General features: G+C 35.3%; 1 protein-coding gene across 4 annotated transcripts in view; it reads left to right on the forward strand.

Annotated features, from left to right (window-relative positions):
* CDH18 (cadherin 18) overlaps window positions 1–25,718 on the forward strand; it is a 707,444-nt gene that overhangs the window by 644,574 nt on the left and 37,152 nt on the right. For all 4 annotated transcript variants that reach the window (XM_059694741.1, XM_059694743.1, XM_059694744.1 and 1 more), the window contains exons 7-8: window positions 5,396–5,649; window positions 21,143–21,279. In XM_059694741.1, the coding sequence (XP_059550724.1) occupies window positions 5,396–5,649; window positions 21,143–21,279 (391 nt within the window). The remainder of the gene's footprint in view (window positions 1–5,395; window positions 5,650–21,142; window positions 21,280–25,718) is intronic.

Consider the following 25,718-nt stretch of genomic DNA (forward strand, 5'->3'; position numbering starts at 1 on the left):
TCAGAGCGAAGTTAGGGGAGGGTGAAGGTAAGGGGGAGAGATCAACCAAAGGACTTGTATGCATGCATATAAGCCTAACCAATGGACACAGACAACAGAGGGGTGAGGGCATGAGCGGGGGGGGGTGCGGGGGGGTTGGTTTGGGGGGTTTGGGGGAGATAAGGACACATATGTAATACCTTAATCAATAAAGAAATTTAAAAAAAAATCTTACTGTGTTTATATATGAGGCAAATAAATCTATATTGTCTGTAGAGCTCCTGTAACAAATTACAACAAACTGCATGGCTTAAAACATTCTCTCGCAGTTTAGAAGGCCCGGAGTTTGAAATCAAGCTTAATTTTTGGCTAGGATGCAATTCCTCCATAAACTCTAGAGCAGTATTTCTCAACATTCCTAATGCCGCGACCCTTTAATACAATTCCTCATGTTTTGGTGACCCCCAACCATAAAATTATTTTCGTTGCTACTTCATAACTGTAATTTTGCTACTGTTATGAATCGTAATGTAAATACCTGATATGCAGGATGTATTTTCATTGTTACAAATTGAACATAATTAAGGCATAGTGATTAATCACAAAAAAATATATGTAATTATATATGTGTTTTTCGATGGTCTTAGGCAACCCCTGTGAAAGGGTCGTTCAACCCCCAAAGGGTTCGCGACCGACAGGTTGAGAACCGCTGCTCTAGAGGATAATACATTCCTTGCTTTTTCCAGCTTCTGATGGCCCCAGGCATTTCTTGGTTTGTGGCCACATCACTCCAATCTCTGTGAAAATGTTAGAATTGTTGATAATCCCAACTTGCAGTTTTCCAAGAAGTTCATAGTTCTGAAATGTTGTTAAATGGTATACACTATATTCACATTATCAACTCCCATCCCTACACGAAATATCTTGAAGGCAAAATTTATATAGTAGTAGTAAATAATGCTGAACAGATTATCAAAGACTGAACTCTACTCTTTTTTTTTAAATATATTTCTTTATTGATTTCAGAGAGGAAGGGAGAAAGAGAGATAGAAACATCAATGATGAGAGAGAATCATTGATTGGCTGCCTCCTGTACACCCCCTACTGGGGATCGAGCCTGCAACCCAGGCATGTGCCGTTTTGTCGGAATCGAACCTGGGACCCTTCATTCCGCAGGCTGATGCTCCATCCACTGAGCTAAGCCGGTTAGGGCTGTGGTTCCCTCTTAATGGACCCTACTCTTTTGAAGAGTCTTAAAGTAGTTCTAAAAGGAAGAATTACCCCCAAGTATTTCTTTAGCTTGAGTGTTTTAGTCATCATTCAGTGTGAATGATTATCATCAGAATCTAGCCAGAAAGATCTAAGAGCATGGAAAGTTGGTATTTTAATGTAGAGTTGGACAAGCTCTTTCTTATACTCATTAAAATTTTCAGGTTCTACACTATGCTATTAAGTTGACACTATGACTTATTTTATGAATTTATTTTCTTTCTTTTTTTTTCAGGCTGAAAAGAATGCTTATTTTGCATTTTATAAACTCTCAGCCACACATTTCATGTTATTGTTTTCTGTGGCACCAGCATAGCCTGGGTAACCTTTTCCCCAAAATTTCCCCTTGTAACATCTTTGCAGCAAAATGAGATACTACATGAATAGGTTTCTCTGATCCTGGTAGATTGTACTCTAAATAAATAAATAAAAATCTTCCAGTAACTAAAGAAAGTAAAATCCACAGATTTCTAAATAATTTCCCAGGAACAAATGATTACTAGAAAATTACTAAAAGATCTATTTAAAATGTGTGGATGATGAGTAGTAAGTACTTGGATAGCTTTGCTAGACTTATAGTAACATAAAAACTAATTATAATCCTAATTCAATCTTTGTATACTATTGTAGTTATAATGCAAATAAAAGAATTAACATATTTTATATTGTATACATAATCCTGCAATCACTGAGAATAAATAAATAGATATAATAATTTCTCACTTTTTCTAAAATTGCAATTTAGCACTGCTGAATTAAATGAGGTTGTTAAAATATTTCCATTTTCATTAATTTACCTGCTTCTAAATTACTGTCCCAATCTGAAATATTCCTCTTATTCCTTAGAGACTTCAACTGGATTTCTAGCCACCCATCTGTCTGTCCTGGCAAAGAAGTTCCGCAAAATGATTATCCCTGCCCTGAGGTAGTTAAATATATATTAGCTATTATAAAAATACAATTATGTGTCCAAATAAACAGCCAGCTTCTTATCACTAGGTAGTTTAGTGTTAAGACAAATAATATCTAATTTGCAAGGGACCTGCTAAAAAATGGAAAAAGAGATACCTGTTAAACTGATGTACAGCTTGATAATAATATCTGGGGGTAGAAGTGGCCAAATTATCCCCACAATTTCACTGAGAGTCAGAAGATAAGAATGCCAGCACCAATAAATAAGTGGAGATGTGTGATTTAAAATTCTGTTTTATCACATGAGAAAGGAATATTAACTGTCCCTAGTAAAGTAAACAAATCCTAGTTGTTTTGTTTTGTTTTTTTTGTGTTTTAGTTTTAGGGTCTCAAATATTCACCTTTAGAAAGAAGAACCTTAGTCATTATAAGGTTTACCAGATGCAGCAGGTTGGCTCTAAAAAACAATACACTGATTTTAAACAATGGTAAACTTATCAAGGATGCTGCATTCCAAGAGCAATGTGCACAGATTCTGACAGTCCATGTTCTTCTGAGCCAAGAGCTACCATACCCACCCACCCAATTCCTGAATGGAAGCAAACTTGTACCATTTGTAGAACAGGTTGTTTAAATTGGGATGAGATTTGTTCAATTACTCAAAGAGATGTTCTCATTCACTAATGTTAACTAGTTAACTGACACGATATTTTGAATTTAATTAAAAAAGGTCCACCGCTTGCGTCTATAGATGCTTCTGGTGTACAAATGGTTGAGGAGAGAGGAGCCAACAAAAAACCCTAGCAATCTGTGAGTCCAGCTCAGAGTTATGCAACTCCCAACCAAGAGGAATGTTAGTTTCTTTGGCAATTCATTTCTAGTTTAAACTCCCTCAGGAGAATATGATTCCCAATTGGTACATCACCAACTGAAGAATCAAGTAACATTTCTTTAAAATATATACATCTAAAGTACATAATTTTGTCATATATAAATGCATGTATATTGTATATACGATCCACCTTAGAAAATTTGAGATATTCAGATCAAAAAAATTATTTTATTTATTAAAAACTGATAAAATATTGTGGTAGCCCAGTCTCATCCATGTCCCTATGACCTGAGAAGTTTTCTAGGTTTTAGTTTCTTTATATCAAGTTTTGAAATTAAATGGTTATTTTTCCTTCTATGCAATCACCAATCTCTGGGAAGGCCTATTATCCAAGGCAATTCAGAAGAGGTAAGGAAAACAAACATCAGTAAGACTGATCTTCCTATTTATAAAATTCCTTAAAGATACTCACTCTAATCAGCTTCTGCTTGTCCCTCAGGATAAAAGAAAATAGCTGAGTTTCTCCATAGGGAATGAACATTCTCTGAAAATGCCAAGAGAAAAAGTTCCAAGATTAAAGCATGCTAGTGCAAAATTAGTGACAGAAATAAGGATAAAAAAAACAAAAACCTCTTCCTCTTCTCATAGATATTACAGAGGAAGTTCAGCATCAGTGGCTACTTCCCCAGGCTCACATTAAAAGCCTGGTCTCTGCATCAGCTGCACTAACATCACCATGGAGACTTTTGACATTGAACTCCGTTTTCTAAGCTCATAAATCGGAGCTCACTTTAGGTTGCGGAGCCTATTGTGTGCATCATGCTAAACACTTCCCAAACATTCGCTTCTTATCTGCAAAGGTACTTCCTCATAGAAACAGGACCTAGCTGCTTACATGCACCTAGGTTTGTATCCTTATTATTAATTTCCATAGTACCCAGTCTTACAGCACTAAACACACAGTGCTGTAAATGTCTGTTTACTATTTTATTTCATATGCTACAGTAGACCATATATTCCTTGGGACAAAATGCCATACTGTCCTTACCCATTATTATATGCTAAGTCAAATTCATTATGGATGATATATGTAATTAATAGAGAAAATAAACATTGGTTGGACAATTTTAAAAAAGGAGAGTACACTAAAATGATTATAAGAGTAGGCAAAACTGAAAGCTAAAAAAATAAAAAGAAACATACAAAAAAACTATACAGCCCAAAGTTGATTACACAATAATACAGTATAAAAAATAAACAAATACATGAAATGCTATTACTAGTAAAAGAGAAAATAAATGAAAAACAAAACAACAAAAATGAAATTCAAAAGTCTGTATCAAATTTATTGCTAAAATTCCAATAAAATATTTTGAATTGAACACTTAAAAGTTTAGTCCAGCCAGCATGGCTGAGTGGTTGAGCATCGACCCATGAACCAGGAGGCCATGGTTTGATTCCTGGTCAGGGCATATGCCCAGGTTGTAGCCTCAGTCCCCAGTATGGGGCATGCAGGAGGCAGCTGATCAATGATTCTCTCTCATCAATGTTTCTCTCTCTCTCTCCCTCTCCCTTCCTCTCTGAAATCAATAAAAATATATTTTTAAAAGTTTATCAGATTCTAAAATATGATACAAAGTTTAAAACCAGCAAGGTGAAAAAATAAGATGTGGTAGATGCAAATCAATGATATGAGATACAGTATATTATTTAAATGGAAAATGAAAATATATATATATATATATATATATATATATATATTTCAAATTTAACAAATTAGTAGCAATTTTTAAGTTTATCTTTTTACTGTTAGTAGTATTATAGATAATTCCTTTTAAAATTAATGCTTAAGCCCTGGCTGGTTTTGCTCAGTGGATAGAGCGTCTGTCTGTCTGCAGACTGAGGGATCCCAGGTTCAATTCCGGCCGAGGGCACATGCCGGGGTTGCGGGCTCTATCCCCCCCAGTGGGGGGTGTGCAGGAGGCAGCCGGTGGGTGATTCTCTCTCATCATTGATGTTTCTCTCTCTCTATCCCTCTCCCTTCCTCTCTGAAATCAGTAAAAATATAAAAAAATTAATACTTAATAAGTTAAATTGTCAAAGAGATAGAGAAAATTTACTTGAAGAGACTACAAATCAGAGTCTCCAAAAGCAACATTTGTTTGCCAGTGGGGAATATTTTTTGTACTTAGTTATCATCGTATTTATGGTTGTGAAAAGTAACAGTTGATTTCAGACTTGAGTTTCCCTGATTTCTTCTTTAGATACCATTACTAATACAAACTTTATAGTTTGTTTTTAAGAGAAAATAGATGGATTTACATCTATTCAAAAATAGAAAAAAATGCTTGTTTGAAAGTGATAACTGTCATAATTTGGATCTCATTTTTTTTTTCCCTGCAGCCACTGAACTATGAGAAAAAGAAGTCCTACACTCTCAACATAGAAGGAGCAAATACACACCTTGATTTTCGCTTCTCTCACTTGGGTCCTTTTAAAGATGCCACCATGCTGAAGATCATTGTCGGGGATGTGGATGAACCACCTCTATTTTCCATGCCCTCCTACATCATGGAAGTCTATGAAAATGCCAAGGTTGGAACTGTCGTTGGCACAGTTTTGGCACAAGATCCTGACAGTGCTAATAGCTTAGTAAGGTAAGATATGCTTCAAAATTTTAGACATATACATATTTTGATTGTGTCATAGTAATTTAAAATTTATAAAATAATACTTAAATATGTTATATCTATTGTTCTATTATTACAATTAAATTATATTACTGATATTTTATCTGAGTCATGTGGTAGATAGGTTTCTGTCAAATGAAGAATATATGTAGCTATATCCATGAGTATATTTTTGACCACACAGATTAGATTTTCCACTTGACTTAATAGATATGAATATAACTGACTGGAAACATTTATAGAAATGAAGTTGAGAAACCTTGATCTCTTAGTGATAGGAAATATAGATACAGTACAAAAGGGGAGAGGGTTGGGAATAAGGCTTATCTGCCACCAGGTTCTGACACAATAGCTGTGTTCCTTTAGGAGTCATCCACCCTTACCTGTAAAAGAAGAAAATGACTCTCTATCTCTCAGGTATTAGGAGAAAGAATTAAGCATTGTGTATAAAGTGCTAAGCAGAGTGGCCTGCACCTACTAGTCACTTAATAAATGTCCAAAGCTGCCTAGAGTGCTCACTTAGAGACTAGACGCTGTCACTATAGGACAGCATGTGGGAATTCTGGAGTCTTGATGGACTAGTTGTGTGATCTGATATAGTTATTCAACCTTGGAATGTAAATTCCAAATATATGAACAACGAATAATAATACTGCATGAATATGCTGATATAATTAGATTAGATTGATACAAAGTAATTAGCACAGTCAGTAAGTGCTCAGTAAATATTTTATTATGTTAGTATGTCATGCAGTGGAGATTATTAAAATGTTATTGTATAATCAGAAAGATTTTTTTTGGTCTCAATTATAATAAAATCAAAGACTGTATACATGTAGGAGAGTCTTAAGTTACCCTGGATTTATACCCTTGGCTAATCCTAAGGCCTTAGGAAGTTGGAAAGTCTTAATAAATATGTCAGCTTTCCCCCATATTTATTCTGATTCCCTGAGTTCTCATCTATTTTTTAATTGTTTTTAATGTTTTTTTTTATTGATTTTTAGAGAGAGAGAAAGGGAGGGGGATAGAGAGATAGAAATACTGGTGAGAGAGGAACATCATCAATCACATCATCAGTCGGCTGCCTCCTGCATGCCCCCTACTGGGGATCAAGGCCACAACCCAGGCATGTGCCCTGACCAGGAATCAAACCTGCAACCTCCTGGTTTCTGGGTTGATGCTCAACCATTGAGCCACACCTGGCAGAGCGAGTTCTCATCTATTTTAACAAAAGCTAATAGAGTAACCATTTCCGTTGGTATCTACATAAGGTTTGTAAAGGCTCTCAATTTCCTTTTATGTAAGCATGATTGTTTCAGCTTAAAAACAGAAGTCCATAGTACCCCTGCATGGAGAGAACCAATGTTATGTGCACAAATGTGTGTATTCAACAATCCTGCTTCATCTGTGAGTGTAGGAGTACCCTGTCAACTGGTACCCTCTCTCACACTGAGAGCAAGAGCTGGACACTGCTTGAAGAAGCAGGATGGGCAAATACACAAAATAGTATGCATTAGCCCAGTTATAGAAATCGATATGTAAGGGATAGAAGTAGGAGACAACATAATTAGTTTTCCAACCAGAGAAAAGCCTGCTATGCTCCAGCATTACATAGAATGCCATCTATATATATAAAAGCCTCAGTGACCAAACAACCGGTTGACCAGTTGCTATGACATGTACTGACCTCCGGGGGGAAGATGCTCAATGCAGGAGCTGCCCCCTGGTGGTCAGTGTGCTCCCACAGCAGGAGAGCTGCTCAGCTGACCCATGGGTGCCAGACGCAGGGTTCACGGCTGTCCACTGCAGCCTGGAGGCCTCTGTGGAGCTGCAGCGAGCCTACTGAGCAGTGGCAACGGCAGGTGCAGTGGGGTCAGGTGAGCAGGAGTGGCAGGTGGCGTTAGGCTGCCAGTTTTGGCCTGATCCCTGCAGGCTATGCCGAGGGACCCCACAAGTGCATGAATCCATGTTCTGTGTCTCTAATATTTAAATGACATTTCTGATACTTAACAGTAAGTATAATTTGTTCAACTATATTAAAAACTGTAGCAAAAAAATGATATTTGCAAATGTGGCCCATTTATTATAAAAGGAGCCAACACCTTTGAGAATAAAAATATTTCATGCTATTGGTTTCACATAAAGTATTTGATAAACTTTAGTAAGGCTTTTTTAAAATATTAAGATGCTAATAATGTAGTCTATACCTTTTAATTAAAAGAGGTGTGAGATACATTCAGTTTTAAAAGAGATATTTATAGCACCTTATTTGGTTATTGCAATAGTCCTTAATAAAGAAATTAGTGCATGCACACACAGCAGCTGCAGTTTGAAGTCCAGTGGAGAGATAAACTTGAAAAAATTGCATTCTTTGATAGGGTGATAAAGATATGAAGGTGTGCATGGAAAGAAAGCACGCACAAAATCTTATAGATATAATGAGTTGAAGATTGTAAGGTTCAAAACTCAGGTTAAGGATGAGACAGATGAAGAATAGAGAAAATCTATGTAGTTTTGTGTATATGAGGAGCATAGGTTACCTGTGTGTGAAGGGCAAGTGCTGAGATTGTAGAAAGAAGCAAGGCAGAGACCATGAAAAAGGCTTTGTGCTGACATCTTTGAAATTTATCCTGCAGCAATATCAAAGGGGGAGAGAAGAAAAGACAAAGTATGAGCCATTATAATCAAAGTGATGGTGGGAGATTAGCAATTCAAAATAAATAATAATGAATTTTTTTAATGCTACGAAGAGTGGCATCTCTGTGCCCAAAGGGTAGGTCAGAGAAAGAAACATTGAGGTCAGAGACAATCTTCTTTCACTGTTGCTCTGTAGATGCCAACATATCCCAAAGCACCTATTCCACATGGCACAGTGTCTCTCATGCAGTTTCCCCACTAGAGGACCTTTGACAATGTTTAAAGACATGTTTGGTTGTCACAACTGGGTTAGGAATGCTAGTTACCTCTGAGTAGAGACCAGGGATGATGCTCACAACCAAGAATTATCTGGTCCAAAATGACAGTAGTCTGAGGTTGAAAAACCTTGATACAGAGGAAACTAAACTGGTTTGTCCATTGGTAAAACTGGAGTGCTAATTATACTCTTGGAAAGAGTTTTTGAAAAGAGATTTTTTGTGTTTCTAGTTTCTTGGGATACCAATTAGAAAGGATATATGCACCCCTATGTTCATAGCAGCACAATTCACCATAGCTAAGATTTGGAAACAGCCTAAGTGCCCATCAATAGATGAATGGGTTAAAAACCTGTGGTACATCTACACAATGGAATACTATGCCGCGGTAAAAAAGAAGGAATTCTTACCTTTTCCAACAGAATTGATGGAACTGGAGAGCATTATGCTAAGCAAAATAAGCCAGTCAGAGAAAGATAAATGTCACATGCTCTCACTCATTTATGGAATATAATGAACAACATAAACTGATAAACAAAAACAGATCCAGAGACAGAGAAGCATTGATCAGACCATCAAACCACAGAGGGAAGGTATGGAAGGGTAGGGGTAAGGGGGGAGATCAACATAAGGACTTATATGCAAGCATATAGGCCAAACCAATGGACACAGATAACAGGGGGGTGAGGGCATGAGGGAGGGGGGCATGCGAAGTAATATGGGGATAAGGAAACATATGTAATAATTTAATCAAAAAAGAAATTTAAAACAAAAAACAAAAAATTAACTGTAGAGATAATAAATAGTCAAATAAATAAATACAATAGAGATAATGCCATAAAATTAGGTTTCAACCCGTCCTCCTTTTTACTTCCAGCATTATGCACATTTCTTCCTCCAATTATAGTTTTGCTTGTTTTCACTGGTTTCAAACCCTATGATTTTATTTATCTCAAGAGATATCATAAATTTTCTAATAATTTTCCAAACAACACACTCAATTTCAATATGTACTATTTGTAGTTCTAAAATATGGGTTCCATAGAAACCACTGTTGACTTTTGGAGGGCTATCACAATTACAAAAAAAAAAAAAAAAATTAAAATCATTCATTGGAAACAATCATAACAGAACAAGCACATCTTTTGGAATTACTTTTAAAAAACAGTGGTTAAAATAAAATCTTGCCTGTTACTTGGGAAATATATTATGGGCTATTTTAATATTTGTTTGGAACAATTTATATGGATATATGCTTAACTCATGGACACAGACAATAGGGTGGTGAAGGCCTGCGGTGGGGGAGGGAGTGGGCTAGAAGGGGCCAATGGGGGAAAAAGGGGACATATGTAATACTTTCAACAATAAAGATTTTAAAATTAAAATTACAAAATTTAAAAAAAAAGAAAAGAGATTTTTGGGAAATGTATACCAGTGAGTATGTTTCAAATACATTCACAGCCATGTAATATTTCAACCTATACATTTAAAAAAAATAAATAAATTATGTATAATGAATTGTCCCATGATATTATTAATTGCCTCAGTAATTGCTCTGTACTATTAGGAGCATTAATCGAACACTGCCATGTTAATTGAACATCCCACTTGTTCGGACGCAAAGATGATTGGTGTATTGACTCCAAATGCTAATATTGAGAAGCACAAGTCTATTAGCATATGCATTATTCTTTCTGCTTTGTTTTGGTTAGACAACCAAAATAAATCCTTCTAAAGCTACCTTAAAATAATTAGATTCCTTAGCTGCTTTTGCAAGGTATAATTTACATAATATTTATTCTTGATTTCAATAAAAGTATGTCATTCATATGGGCCTCTAGCTGCAAACAGTGAATAAAAAACAGAAAACATTAACAAACACAAAAGCAAACCTTATACTTCCACCTTTCTTAGGGACTAAACATTTGTACTAATTAAGGAAAAGCACAGTGAAAAGATGTACCTTGCCATGTGCCCTGAAATGCAATTAACTCCAAGTCTGTAGAATTGATAATGAAAGGGAGTTTGAGTCTTACAGGCATTTGTGAAAAGCTTCCTGACTTCAGTCTTTTGTATTTCAATTTTCTAAATTATTAGTAAGACTCTTCAGACTTCTAAGAGCATTCCATGTCTAGCTTTTGTCTCTTTCAACTCACAACAGGAATGTGCAATTGGCAGCAATATAATCACCACCTTTAAAAAGAGTAAAATCAGAGCCAGGCTATTTACCTGCAATGAAGACACCCTCAATTTAAACAGATTGCACTCAATTGCTGGCATGCTGCAAGTGGAAATCAGAAACTCCCCCGTAGCTGTGGAGAGATGAGCAATATATTTATATATTTTAATCTTCACCTGAGGATATGTCTTTATTGATTTCTTTTTTAGAGAGAGAGGAGGGTGGAGAGAGAGAATGGGAGAAACATCGATTTGGGAGAGAAACATTGATTGGTTGTTTCCATACAGGACCCAACAGGGGATGAAATCCACAACCTGGGTATGTGCCTTGACTGGGAATAGAACCAGCAACCTATTGGTATACAGGACAATGTGCCAGCAAACTGAGCCATCTGGCCAGGGTGAGATGAACAATCTTTGGTTGTACAAGAGGAGCTAGAGAGCTTTCTGGAAATGTGATCTTGTGACTATTAAAAATAGTGACCATTTATGGCTTGTTATCTGTGAGCTAGGGGCTTTATATAGCATTCCAAAAACCCGTGTAAGAATTCTGAGGAGTCTACAGATGAAGAAACGAAAGCTCAAAATGTTAAGTAATTTGGCCAAGTTTACATAGTGATAAAGTGGCAGATCCAGAATTTAAATCCAGTTTTGTTCTACCCCCAAAACCTTGTTTCTTTGTTTTTAAAGCCAGAATACCAGGCCTATTTTTTTTTAACCAGGCCTCTTATATATTTAAACAACAACTTCTATTAATAATACTAGTCATAAACAATTGCATTTGTAGAAGTCAAAGGTCACAAAGTAAGAAACAGACTGATGTTTTACAGAAAGCCATTGAGTAAAGCCAAGACCTCAGGTCTACTATTTGGATGCACTTCATACATTGGATAAATGAGATGATGAAAAGAGTCAAGCCTCTTAGTATAGTACAACATATGGTGGTAAATGTAATACTACTAAAACGTATAATACTTGATTTAGTACAACACAAAGAAATTATTGAAGACCTCAATTAACAATTTCTCATAAGAGGAAGAGCTTTATTGTGAATCTCTATATACATTCTGAATCTATATATACATTCTACCATCCTAACTTCTTTCCACTCTGAATTAATATCTGTATTTATCTATATATTTACTTATTGTTGATAACTTTTTTATGGTTTCTTTGTACAACTTTACAGCAATCAAAAGGAAATAATAAATATTGTGTTTAATTGTTTCAAATTTCAACATGACCCTACTTAGGAAGCAATAGCCCATTTATATGCTAACTTTAGGAATAAAATTATGATTAGAGTTGAAAATATATGCCAAATTAAAAAAAAAATTCTAAATTATCTTTAAAAAAAAGTGTTGCAGAGAATTAGGAGTGTTTACTCTGCCTATTTTGAGTTTACTTGTAGCCTCAATGAGCAAGCGTCCCAGTATAATCACCGTGTTCTTTATTCTTGTTTTCTATTTTATTTTATTTTGCCATCACCATTATCCTCTCTGTGCCCTCTTTCACTTCCACCCACCCCGTCTGGCCCCACAATCACCACACTGTTGTCGATGTCCTTGAGTTCCCTATATTTTTTTCTTTTTTGACTGCATTATTTTTGGTGTGTTTATTGTTGAGATTTTGTTGTTATATTATTTTATGTTTCTCTGAAATTTTCACATAGCTCATGATGAGATGGGAATTAGAAATACCACATTAATATTAAATCTTAAAACAGCAAAATTAAGAGATATTTCATAATAATAAGGTTATATTGCAAAGTTCAACAGTAAAAAATATCATAATTAAGAAGGTTTGAATATAGGATTCAAACTTTTGAAAAGAAAGACAAAGAATAACTAGAAATTGTTTCAAAATATATTCATGTTAAACATATCATCTGATATATGTTTATAGACCAAATTTGCTTATAAAAGTTTAGTTTATTGAAAATCTAGTATAGTTTAATTAGAATGGCAAGCTTAATATACCCTGATCAAAGCTGTCATAGCCATCTTTTTTATTTAATTACTAGAGGCCCAGTGCACAAAATTCGTGCATGGGTGGGTCCCTAGGCCTGGCTGGCGATTAGGGCTGATCAGAGCCTTCCTTCCCCCAGCTGCTGGCTGCCGACCGGGGCCTTCCTTCCCTGGCTGCTAGCTGCTGGCTCTGGCCTTCCTTCGTTCTGCACCTCCCTCTGGTGGTCAGCGTACGTCATAGTGGGCAGTCGAACCCCTGGTCAGTCGAACTCCTGAGGGGACAATTTGCATATTAGCCTTTTATTATGTAGGGTTGTTGTTCTTTCTCTTGATTTATATTTATTTTTTCCATTACCATTTATTCCCCCTATATCAGTGATGGCGAACCTTTTGAGCTCGGCGTGTCAGCATTTTGAAAAAACCTTAACAACTCTGGTGCCGTGTCACATATAGAAATTTTTTGATATTTGCAACCATAGTAAAACAAAGACTTATATCTTTGATATTTATTTTGTATATTTAAATGCCATTTAACAAAGAAAAATCAACCAAAAAAATGAGTTTGCGTGTCACCTCTGACACGCATGTCATAGGTTTGCCATCACTGCCCTATATCCTCCTCCACTTGCACCTACCAACCTACTCCCCCCCATAATCACCACATAGTTATCCATGTCCATGAATGAATTTTTTTCTCTTTTTTTTTCTTTTTTGCTCAATCTCTCTACCCCCCTTATCCCCCCTACCTCAGCTGTCAGCCTGCTCTCTATCTATGATTCTTTACTAATTTACCTATTAGTTCAGATTGTTCACTAAATTCCACATCTGAGTAAAATCATATTGTACTTGTCTTTCTCTGATTGGCTTATTTCACTTAGCATAATATTCTCCAGGTCCATCCATGCTGTTTCAAAGGGTAAAATTTTCTTTTTTATGGCTGAGTAGTATTGCATTGTATAAATGTACATAACTGTTTTATTCTCTTATCTAATGGACACTTGGACTGTTGCCAAATCTTGGCTATTGTAAATAACACTGCAATGAACATAGAGGTGCATATGCCTTTTGAATTAGTGTTTCAGGTTTCATTGGATAAATTCCAAGAAGTGGAATCACTGGGTCTTCTAATAAAAGGGAGATAACTCTTTAAGGATGTTGAATACCAATCAAGTAAAGATAGAGAGAAAGCAGTCTCCTACTTAAAGCCAGAAGTCTTTGTCTATAACTGGCATTTTACAAATGTATCACATTTCATATAGCCAAGTTAGCATATTTACATTGACTAAGAACTTTACTGCTAAATGTCATGGAACTATGACATTTGAGAATGTAAGGACACCTAAAAGTGATTGAGAAAAACGTGTTCTTATATGGAAGAAGATATCTGTAAACTGAGGACCAACTGACTGGCTCCAGATAACACAGTTAAGCCATCATAGAGATTCAATCAGAATATGGTCATTTCCATGCTTTAATAAAGGTACAGAACACCTGTAAACTTTTTCCCATTTTTTGGTTCAAATTCATCTAACAGTCTTGGCCTATAGCAGTGACCTCCCCAAATCACAGCCCTGACTCAGGAAGGGAGCATAGTTTCTGGGTGGTCTGGTTTCATTTAGCCCTGGAATGAATAGCTAAGTCCTGGCTTAGGGTCACTGTTTTATTAGACTACTGACTGGAGATTAAACCTCCTAATAGCTTTCAGGTGACTATTTCAAAGAAATTAAAAAAGTTTTAAATGGTTCCACAGCATTTCTAAAACTCAGGATTACTAGAATGTATGATATCTTAGTAACTTAGAGGAGTAAATAACAGATGGGGAAACATGATTTCTTATGCCAGAGTTTTACTTCAGTTAGATCAGTGGTTCTCAACCTTCTGGCCCTTTAAATACAGTTCCTCATGTTGTGACCCAACCATAAAATTATTTTCGTTGCTACTTCATAACTGTAATGTTGCTACTGTTATGAATCATAATGTAAATATCTGATATGCAGGATGGTCTTAGGCGACCCCTGTGAAAGGGTCGTTCAACCGCCAAAGGGGTCGCGACCCACAGGTTGAGAACCGCTGAGTTAGATGCTTTTGTTTCATTGGATCCCTTTGGTTCAGAAAATTCAAAACCCTTCCAAAATAGCTCTGTGATCTGTGTGCCACCCCTTTTATGAAGCACACTGTGCTCTTTATCAAGTGACAAGATCCGTATGTTTTGGAAAGATTATTTTCTGGATGCATGGCTTGGGGGATAAATTGTATCCCAAAAACGAACAAAGGGAACCTTAACTTTTTTAATGAATCTGAGCTATGCCACAGCTGTTTGTTTGTTTGTTTGGTTAAAGACAAGGCCAAGCTGCTGAAGTATCCCACAGGGTGTATATGGATTAAACTTGATCCCATCTATTAGTCAAGGTCAGTCAAACTTACATATACAGCTGATTGAGAGGCAAAATCTCAAATAAATCTGCTTTACCACTCATGTTCTGTGTCTGCAAGTATCTAAAGTGTGACATGTGAGAGAAGTCTCCTAGACTTCAAGCCAACTGATGTTTCTCCAAGTAAATCACTGTAAGATTTTCAGTGCATACATTTTCAATTAGTTTATTATGGTGAAATGGACAAACTGTAATCAAAATAATAAATGTTTCTGAGGAGTGAAATTTTGTTATTGAAATGAAAAATAACTCTTCCAATGCACTTCAATATGACTATAATTTTCTTGAGTCTATACCTACATAATCATAGGGGAATTGAGTGCCAGATGATGAACTGGGTAATTGGTTTAAAGTAGCTTCTCTTGAAGAAAATAAAAATATGGGAATAAAGGTAATTGCTACTGAAAGTGACTGTTTCCTATCATTATAACTCATTTGCCTCTTTGTTGGCCTATTTATTCTAATTTGAATAATGAATTTTCATCTTATTTCAATAGAATGCATTTTATTTTCAATTTTGTCATAGAATTAATGTAAACATATTTATTCTCTGGCCATCAATCATATTAGTTTGAAATACTTTATTTTTCTTTTTTTTGCTTACTCATTTCCCTAACTAAATCGATATCTAAATAATTTTCAGGGTTTGCTGATTCTTCTTCTTTAATATTTTTATTTCCTTTACTCCTTCAAATAAATATTTTTGAATGAATATAGAAAGCCTCCAGTATTGTCTTCTCTTTAGAAAAGGAGCTTATAAATATTATGTAACGGACCTAGATTATATTTTAATCTCTTGCACTAAGAGCTCCTTAACATTTCCATCACTCTGTGCCTCAGTTTTCTCCTCTGTAAAAATAGCCTATAAATAATAGTGATCTCATGCAGTTGTTTTGAATATGTAATGAACTAGTATTTAGAAAACACTTCAAGCACAAAGCAGTACATTTTAATTGCTCAATAAATGTTAGCTTATATTACCTGTTACAGATTGCTTTTGTATGTATATCAGTTTTCTTGCAGTCTCACATATCACCCCTATATAGTCTTTATTATGGAGGAGAGTAGAATTTGAAGAATATTTTTAAATGTCTTGTCCAGTTACGTATACTCTAGCTTCAGTTTACACTGGCTTACTGTTGAAAACTGTGAACTGGAATATAAAAAATTCTCAAAATTCTAATTATTTTTTTAGGTTTTACCATTAATCCCAATTTAGAACCTATATCATTTAGGCAAATGGTTACCAGATATTATACTTGCTGGATGTTTTACAAATTATTAAATTAATATTATCATTTGCAAAAAAAAACACACCTATGTATGTAAGTTCATAAAGTATTAAGATGCCATGTTTACCTTTTGAAGGTTTGTAAAAGGAAATAAATGGATTTTATTAAAAAAAAAATAGAGGCCCGATGCATGAAATTTATATAAGAGTAGGCCTTCTTTCTTCCCCTGGCTGCAGGCACTGGCTTCCCTCTGGCACCTGGGACCCGGGCTTCCCTCACAGCCCTGGCTTTATCAGAAAGGTCGTCCCAGAAGGACATCCAGAAGGATGTCTGGTCTAATTAGCATATTATGCTTTCATTATTATAGATTATTTGATAGTTACCTACTAAGAATGTTGACATCTATTTTTTATTGTTTGATGAGCAGCTTAATGGAGCCATGCCACTTTTTAAATTTTAAATAGTTAGCATTAAATTATTCTATATTTAGTCTCTGAATATAGTTTTGAATAGTTTCTTTTTTCTAATATTTCTCTTTATCCTTTTTAGTTGTATGGCTAGGCAGAAATTCAAGGTTAGTTAAGCAGAACTATTTAGTTCTCCTTGAGTTGAAATTCAATTGCAACTCCACAAATAAGACTCTTGGGACCCAAGCATAGCTGATATTTAGCCCTTATGTTGCAGATATCTCAAGGGTGTTAGGTTGCAAAGAAAATTAAAATTTAAATTATAAGAGTCATATGACACATCTCTAGCATTATACCTACCATTTTCAAACATATTTAAATACAGGTTTTTATTCTTTAAATTCAAATAAAACTATATTTATTCTAAAAGCATTTAACAACTCATACTAGCCCTTACATTAGAAAGCTCTGCGTAAAGTGTGTAAAAGAGAGGGGATTATTCTGATAAAGAAATTACACATTTTCAGATTCTTTATTTTGCCTACAAACAGAAAAAACACCATTTTCTTTCAGACTGATGGTTCTGAAGTGATCCGATTTCTAAAATGGGGCATATTCTTCCATATTTCATAGGGCTGTATTGATAGAAACATAATCTGGACTTTTGCGTTGCAACAGGAAACTTGCAGGTTGAATAATGATTCGATTTTGGGTCCCATTTTTGGATGCAGGAACTGTTGTTCTCTAGAGGGTACCCCCAAGTGAAAAGTTTCTTGAAGACAGGTTCATAGTAACTAACTTTAGATAATACATGGGTGGGCAAAAGTACGTTTACATTTGTGAGTACACAAAACTCAGAATTCATTATTTTATTATTTACTTATTATTGCATTACTTATTATTATTAAATTACTTTTCCCCATTCCTGTATAAAAATTAGAATGCTAATTGATTATATTTAAGGGATGCTATCTTTTTCGTTCATCAAATCTTCTCACACCTCCTAAGCAGTTTAGCACTGGGCCTCTAGGTTAGACATACTCGGGGAAGGTTTTTTGTGTGTGATATGAATTCAAGTAAAAGAAAAAACTAAAACAGTTTCAGGGTGCCATGGCCTAATGTTTTGGAAAGCTCGATGACATAGCTCTTTCCCACTATTCTGTAGTGTTAGAATCTGGTGTCTCTTCTTTGAAACAGATTTGCCTTATACTTCTTGTTTAAATTGCTTTTTTATGTTGCACTTGCTTCAATTAACATGTAATTAATATTAGAGCAAGAGTTCACAGCAATGTCTTGTTTTTGGTCACACAGTTACAAGTGATACCTTTTGTCCCTTTATATGTGTTATTTTCACTAAGCGAGCTCCTACATTTTCGGGAGATGCCCTATAGTCAATCTGCATGGTAATATTAATTTCTGCAATGTTTTGGCATGTGTGTATATACACGAGTAGTTATAAGGTTTCACACTTTAGCAATATATTCTAAATGTCTTGTTAATACCTGCCTATCAGAGACATGGGTTGTTTTCCAATTATACTCTGTTCTAGAAAGGAAGATGAATTCTGTGATATTGCCGTACAATTACCTAGTCAATGTATTTGCCCAAACTTCTGAGATTTTCCTCATGAAGAAGGGTTTCTGTTACTTTCAATGGAAAGTCTTCTATCTGTGCTTTGGAGCCCAATCCTACTCACCTTTTTAGGTATTTCACTCTTTCAAAATGATAACTTCCTTTAAGAAAGACAATGCTTAATATTTCCCTTCACAGAAAAAATAATAATTTGTTGAAACTCACTTCTCTGATGACATAAGCCTTCATTTTTTTCTGATCTCTTTTTCAGGTAACGATGGCAAGCAAAGTGTCATAACTCATGGGCTTCATATTCTCACATTCAATATATTCTTGAATCCACTAAAATAACAATCCCATCATTTCATATTTTATTGAAACTTTATTCTCAAGTTAACCAGTCGTGTCCATCCTGCCAAATTCAATCAACCTTTACTAACCTCACTCAGCTTAACAGAATTCACCAGGGCTGCCCATTTATATCAATTCTTTCTTGGTTTCTCGATTGCCTCGCCCTCCCACTTTTTCTCTTCCTTTCAGCTGTTTCTCTCCTTTTACTAGCACTTTCTTTACCCAGATTCTGGGCTGCTCTAGACTCAAAAGGTTGAGTGCTGTAGTGCCCAAATCTTTTATTTCCTTTATTCTTACAATTCTCTCCTAAAGGAGTTTGCACCATTCCCATTACCTTAAATTTAGGCTGATATATCTCAAATTTATATTTCCTGTTCAGAAAACACAAATTTCACACCCACACCTAAATCTCTGCTTTTTATTACACATGCTTGTCTAATTAATTGACATCGAAGGCATAATGGGTTAAGCCTTAAGGTGGTTGATTCCTCTCAAATTGTTTTTCTCCCAAAGACAGTATTTCCCTTAGCTCTTCTTTAAAAATATTTTTATTGATTTCAGGGAGGAAGGGAGAGAGAGATAGAAACATCAATGATGAGAGAGATCATTGATCAGCTGCCACCTGCACGCCCCACATTGGGGACAGAGCCCACAATCTGTGACTTCCTGGTTCATAAGTCAATGCTCAAACACTGAACCACACCGGCCAGCCTCCCTTACCTCTTTATCCAGATCAGTAAGTGGGCCTATCCATTACATGGTAGATCTCACACACACACACACACACACACACACACACACACACACACACACACACACACACGTTACTGTGATCTCTACCCTCTACTAATGCCACTTCAGCAAAAAGTTCCATAGGTTGTGTCTGATATATACCATTATTTTGTACAGTTGTTTCCATTCCCTTCTTTTTTCCCCACCTTTGTCCAAAATAGCGTAATTTATATTCTGAATTGTTTTTACATTTCTACAATCCAAGATTTAAAGTAGTCACTGTGATTTTTTTTTCATAAAATAAATAAATCGTGTATGGGAAAACCATTGCTTTTTTAAAAAAGCAAAAATTCCTTACCATGTGCTGCAGGGCTTGTCCATCAAATTCCTTCATTCTGCTGGCTACATGGAAAGATACATTTGTTTCTAAAGCAAGTCAAACTTTTTCCTGAAGTTGGATCTTTGCATGTTGGTTTACCATATTCAAGTATTCTTCCCTTGGCACTTTCCATATAATAGCTCACTTTTTATTCAGGTCTAAGATAAAATGTTACTTAAACTGAGACTAATGGAAAGGGAAGAAGTATTAGAGGTTTAGGAGAGAAGACTTTTCTTCTCTCCTGATGGTTTGGAACATTTTTAGAACGCATGATTGTTTATTATATTATTTATTCATACTTATGTGCATTATCTATTCTGAATAATGTGAAATCCCAAAACTTGGGGGTAAAGAAAAAAGTAATTTAAACCCAAAGTGTATGCCACTGTGAGTTAGCTGAGGATCAGCTGAACTGAGCTGGCTTTTGTTTGCTGGCTCTGTTTACTCCAGTGCGTTCCATCCTGCGCCTGTTCATTTACTAGGAGGTTCTGCCTGAGGCTGGGCATCCTGAACTGGGACAACTCTGCCCATGCATGTCCATCTTCCTCTGGGGCCAGTGCACTAGCTCTGGCATGTTCTTCTCATGGCAGTGGCCAAGCATAAGAGGAAACATGCAAAGACTCATGAAACCTAGACACAAATATGGTCTAGGTAGGACACCACTGCTTTCAAATCATTCAATTGCCAAAGTAAGCTGGAGGCCACTCCTACTGTGAGAGGGCCCTGCCGAAGTATATGAATTGGAGAAGGAAGAGTTGTGGTCGGTAATGCAACCCACCTTCCATTTATTTCATTTCTCATTCGTTGACTATGGACATATGATAACAATGTAATGTTTTCTTTTTCATTTTATATTTATGATCAAACCTCAGCTACAATGAAACTGTAATATAAATTAGTCTCTGACATCTCCTTCTATCCTAAAATGTTTTTACATGTAACAATGAGAAATTTCATTACACATTTGATTTTTTTTCCCAATATACTATTGACTTCCCAGAGGTGATTTTTTTCTTTACTTTATTAATTATTACATTTCTACTGTCTACTACTCTATTCATGGAATTTGGTACCTATTTTTTAATTAGTAATTAAACTAAGCATATCATTAAAGACAAACTGAGATAAAAAAAATAATTGATGTCAGTCTATGCAAATGTAAAGTTGCCAGTCAAATCTTAAGAGCCAGACATAAAAGTTAAATATATGTGTTTAAATATTTGAGTATCTCTCTTGCTTCAGTTTTATATTTTTTATTATAACAGCAAGAAAAAATACTTACCTATTTTCTTATCTAGATACTTCATTGACTACAATGCTGAAGATGACAGGTTTTTCAATATTGATGCCAATACTGGATCAATTAAGACTACAAAGGTTCTTGATAGAGAAGAAACTCCGTGGTACAACATCACAGTGGCTGCTTCAGAAAATGGTAAATGACTTGACTTTATGTACGATAGGAAAATATGTCACCGTACAGGAAGATTTATTCTGAGATTTCCTCATAAGCAGGTCTCTTACCATTTTTATTTTTGATGCCAGGATCTAAGAGAGTGCACAGAATGTATTAGATACAATTTTACACATTGTCAGACACAGTGAATACAGCATATCTAGTCTCCTTTACCTTAATCCTGGCATAGTGGTGAAAAATTGCATTGTGGACACTTAGTCCTCATGCTTGAGTCAAAGCATTTGGCTCTCCTTCTAACTGTGCTTATATCATACTTATAAGTAAGTCATCAAAGGCTAGATAGAAGAACAGTTCTTCACACACTTCAGTTTAGGAGAAAAGGAAATGAAAACTGATCATTGCTCTTGAATAATTTCATCAATATAACACCCCTCCTCAGGCTTCAGTTAGCATTTAGAAAACTTATTGTAAAGTAATAACTTGGAATTTCAATAGGCAGGACTACGCCCTCTTTGAGAGAAATATAGGAGATACAGAATAATGCACTATGGTTAATATCTAAGTTCAGAAAAGCACAAGCATAAATGTCAATAATTATTTGTGAGTTTAAAAAGTTGTATAAGACTGTGTTCAAACGAAATTAGAATAAAACTAAGAAAATGGATCTATCATAACAATGAATTCTTTCTTTACATATTAAGTGATAAACCCAAGTCTAAATTACCCCAGGTCTAGAATTTATGTTTGCAGAAATTATACAGGCATTTAGAAAAGATTTCTATGATATATATATATATATATATATATATATATATATATATATATATATTAGAAATACACACACACACATATAATCAACTTCACATTAAAAAATAGTGCTACAGAACATGAAATTATGCTCGGTTTTTGGGTGTTTTTTTTTGCCCTCAGAGGTTATGCCTCCTCTATGTGCTCCGTTCTAGGAAGCCACTAATCTAGATTCTATTTCTCTAAATCAGTGATTTTCAACCTTTTCATCTCATGGCACACATAAAATAATTATTAAAATTCTGTAGCACACCAAAACTATAGTATTTTTTATGCTGATCTGACAAAAAAAGGTATGATTTTTATTCACTCACACGGGATGACTGTTGTGTTGGCTGTCGTCATTTTTAAATTTGCCCATCTAAGGGAGAAGAGGTCAGTGCCCCTGACTAAATAATCAGGTAGTGCATGTTTTAAAAATTCTTTTGGCACACTGGTTGAAAATCACTGCCTAGCTGTTTTAGTCTGTTCAGGCTGCTGGATGCTTTAAATAATAAACTTATTTCTCACAGTCATTGGAGGCTGGGAAGACCAAGATCAAGATGCTGGCACATTCCCTATCTGGTGAGGACCAGCTTCCTGTTTCATCCATGGCTGCGGCCTAGTGGTGTCCCCACAAGGCAGAAGGGCAAGGAAGTTTTAGAGGTCTCTACTGTAAGAACACTAATCTTAATGATGAGGCCTCCACCCTTATTGCCTAATCACTTTCCAAAGACCCCACTTCCTAATACCCTCAATTGGGTGTTAGGTTTCAACATATGAATTTTGCATTCAGTCTATAGCAATACATTTACCTATTAATGGCACTTCATATAAAAGAATCGTGTGATCTGTGGTCCTTTATTACTGGCTTACTTCTCTTAGCATGTTTTCAAAGTTCATCCACATCATGGCATATCATTAATTTATTCTCTCTTATTGCTAAAAAATATCCCATTGTATAGATACACCACATTTTATCTATCCACTAGAGGCCCAGTGCATGTATTCGTGCACCAGTGTGGTCCCTCGGCCTGGCCTGTGGAATCAGGCCAAAATCAGCTCTCCAACATCCCTGGAGGAATCCCGGATTGTGAGAGGGTGCAGGCCAGTCCGAGGGACCCCATCGGTGAATGATTGCAGCTGGGAAGGAACGCAGGAGGTTGGCCAGCGGGGAGAGACCGCAGAAGGGCTCCAGGGGTGTCCAGTCCATCTTGCTCAGTCCTGATCAGCCAGACCCCAGCAGCAAGTTAACCTGCCTACTGGTAGTCAGTGCATGTCATAGCAACTGGCCAACCGGTCGACTGTCTGCCCCCTGGTGGTCAGTGCATGTCATAGGGAGCAGTTGAGCAGCCTTAGCATATCATTAGCATATTACACTTTGATTGGTTGAAGGGACTTCAGGACAAGTGGACACTTAGCATATTAGGCTTTTATTATATAGGATTCATCACTTGATAGACATTTGGGTTGTTTCTACTTTTTGCCAATATGAATAATGTTTTGGCTATTAATGAGAAAGTTTGTGTATAGCCATGTCTTAACTTATTTTGGGTATATATCTGGGATTGAGATATGGAAATTATATTTAACAATCAGAAGAACTTAACTGCCAGTCTGTTTTCCAAAGTGGTCACATTTTACATTCCCATCAGCAGTATAGGAGTTCAATTTCTCTATATTGTTACCAATATTTATTATTATGTATCTTTTTTATTATAATCATCCTAGTGGGTGTTGGTGATTGTGGTTTATGCAATTTTATAATGTCCTTTGAGACAAGTCAATAAGTATACTATGTTAGACTTTTTATTTTACCTTTTATGAATATTCTACCTGTTTTGCATCTATAACATTTGCTCAAGTAGCTTCCATTTAGATTTTTTTCAACATCATATTCTCTTTGAAAATAAGCATTCACTAATTACTTTTAAATGAGTGTTATAAAGAATACACGAGTGGGTTCATTTGTGATCATTTTGGTTAATCTTATTTTTCAAAATAATCACAATAGGTGTAGAATTGCATATTCTTTGTCACCTGAGGAAAATTTCATGACTGTTAAATGCTAAGGGCTCATTAAAAATTAGTTGATAAAATAAAGGAATAAGTGGATTAATCCAGAAAGAGGTGATGAAAATATTATAAAGATCCATAAAAGATTGTGCAGTTCTTTTGGAACTGGCTCCCTCTGTAGAATATGGAAGGGACAATTTTTTGAAAAGGATGACTGTGTTTGTCAGAAACAATAGGAACTTATTTTATAATAAAATCAAGTCCAACTCTAGTGGTATTTTGATCAAAAATCATACTTTAGGTTGCTCTAAATCTTACCTCAGTCCAAATAATATTTGGATCAAGTAGAAACTAATTTATGACTATACATGAGTTCATATATATCATGAAAATTGTATTATGTGCAATCATTACCAAAGGAGAGGCCCATTTTCACTGAATTAATGCCTAAAACATATACTTACTTTTTTAAAAAACTATTTGCCTGTAATTTAAATGGGTAATGAGTTCATACATATCTGCTTAGTAAAACAGTATAGTAAATTGCAGTACCCTGAATTTTATAGATGCTAATAAAAAAGCCTAATAGACAACCCAATGAGAAATACTATAATGTAATTTAATCCTAATCTTAAACATGTATGTAGAATGAGCAACAGATAATATTTTATAGCCATATGGCGAGACTGTTTAGAAAACTGCACTATGATGCCCTGATTACTTAGCCTAAGTCCCGGTTAAATATTGGAGGCTCTTTCATGTACAATTGTTTGTAAGTGTTAGCCTCAACACCAGCCACATTATTAATGTCTTTTCTAGTTTATTCTGTTGTGGAAATGCACTTGATACTTTTTTCAGATTGAATTTTTGAAAGCCATTATATGTTAGAACCGTTTAGGTTCACAGCACAGTTGAGAGGAAGGTACAGAAATTTCCCATATACTCTCTGCCCATATGCATGCTATTGTCAGTGTGCTTATTTTGTTATATGAAATTTAACTTTCACAAACTTGTTCATATTTGCAATTTCCTTTAGCAAGAAAATAATTTCTTATTGGCACTTTTTCCTTAGCACACAAAGAAATCGGTATCACTTTAAGCATGATCAAAAATAATAAAGTTCTCTTCTGACATATCTGTCTATACATGGATGCCTCAGTGAATTAGTTACCTATTTTTATATAACGGATTACTAGGAAAGAGCCAAAAACAATTCAATTTGTTCTAAGGTAAAAGAAATTTATTGGCCCATGTTACAAACAATAAAGTTCACATGTGAGTTAGGATTTAGGCTTACTGTACTTTGATCAGGTCTCTATTTTAATTTCTCTGTGATATTTCCTTTTATACATTTCTTTTTATCTCGTCTTTTGCCTTAGAGTCGCTATATTATAGTAACAAGCAACAAATACTGTGTTAACTTATATATATTAACAGGATGAATGCACCCTCTCACAATGAATGCCACCTTAGATCGGGGAGAGAAATTGTCATTTTGAATAACCATTAAAATGATACTCCAATTAGGTCATTTTTAAGTTTTCATTCACTGTTTTTAAAAGTTGTATTTTATTCATGAAATGTGCATATAATTGGGCTAATTACTCTGGCAAAAGGTATGTGTTCATCATATTGGCTCAAGATAATCAAGGCCC

Source organism: Myotis daubentonii, chromosome 4 (assembly GCF_963259705.1).
Source record: "Myotis daubentonii chromosome 4, mMyoDau2.1, whole genome shotgun sequence".
Classification (NCBI taxonomy): domain Eukaryota; kingdom Metazoa; phylum Chordata; class Mammalia; order Chiroptera; family Vespertilionidae; genus Myotis; species Myotis daubentonii.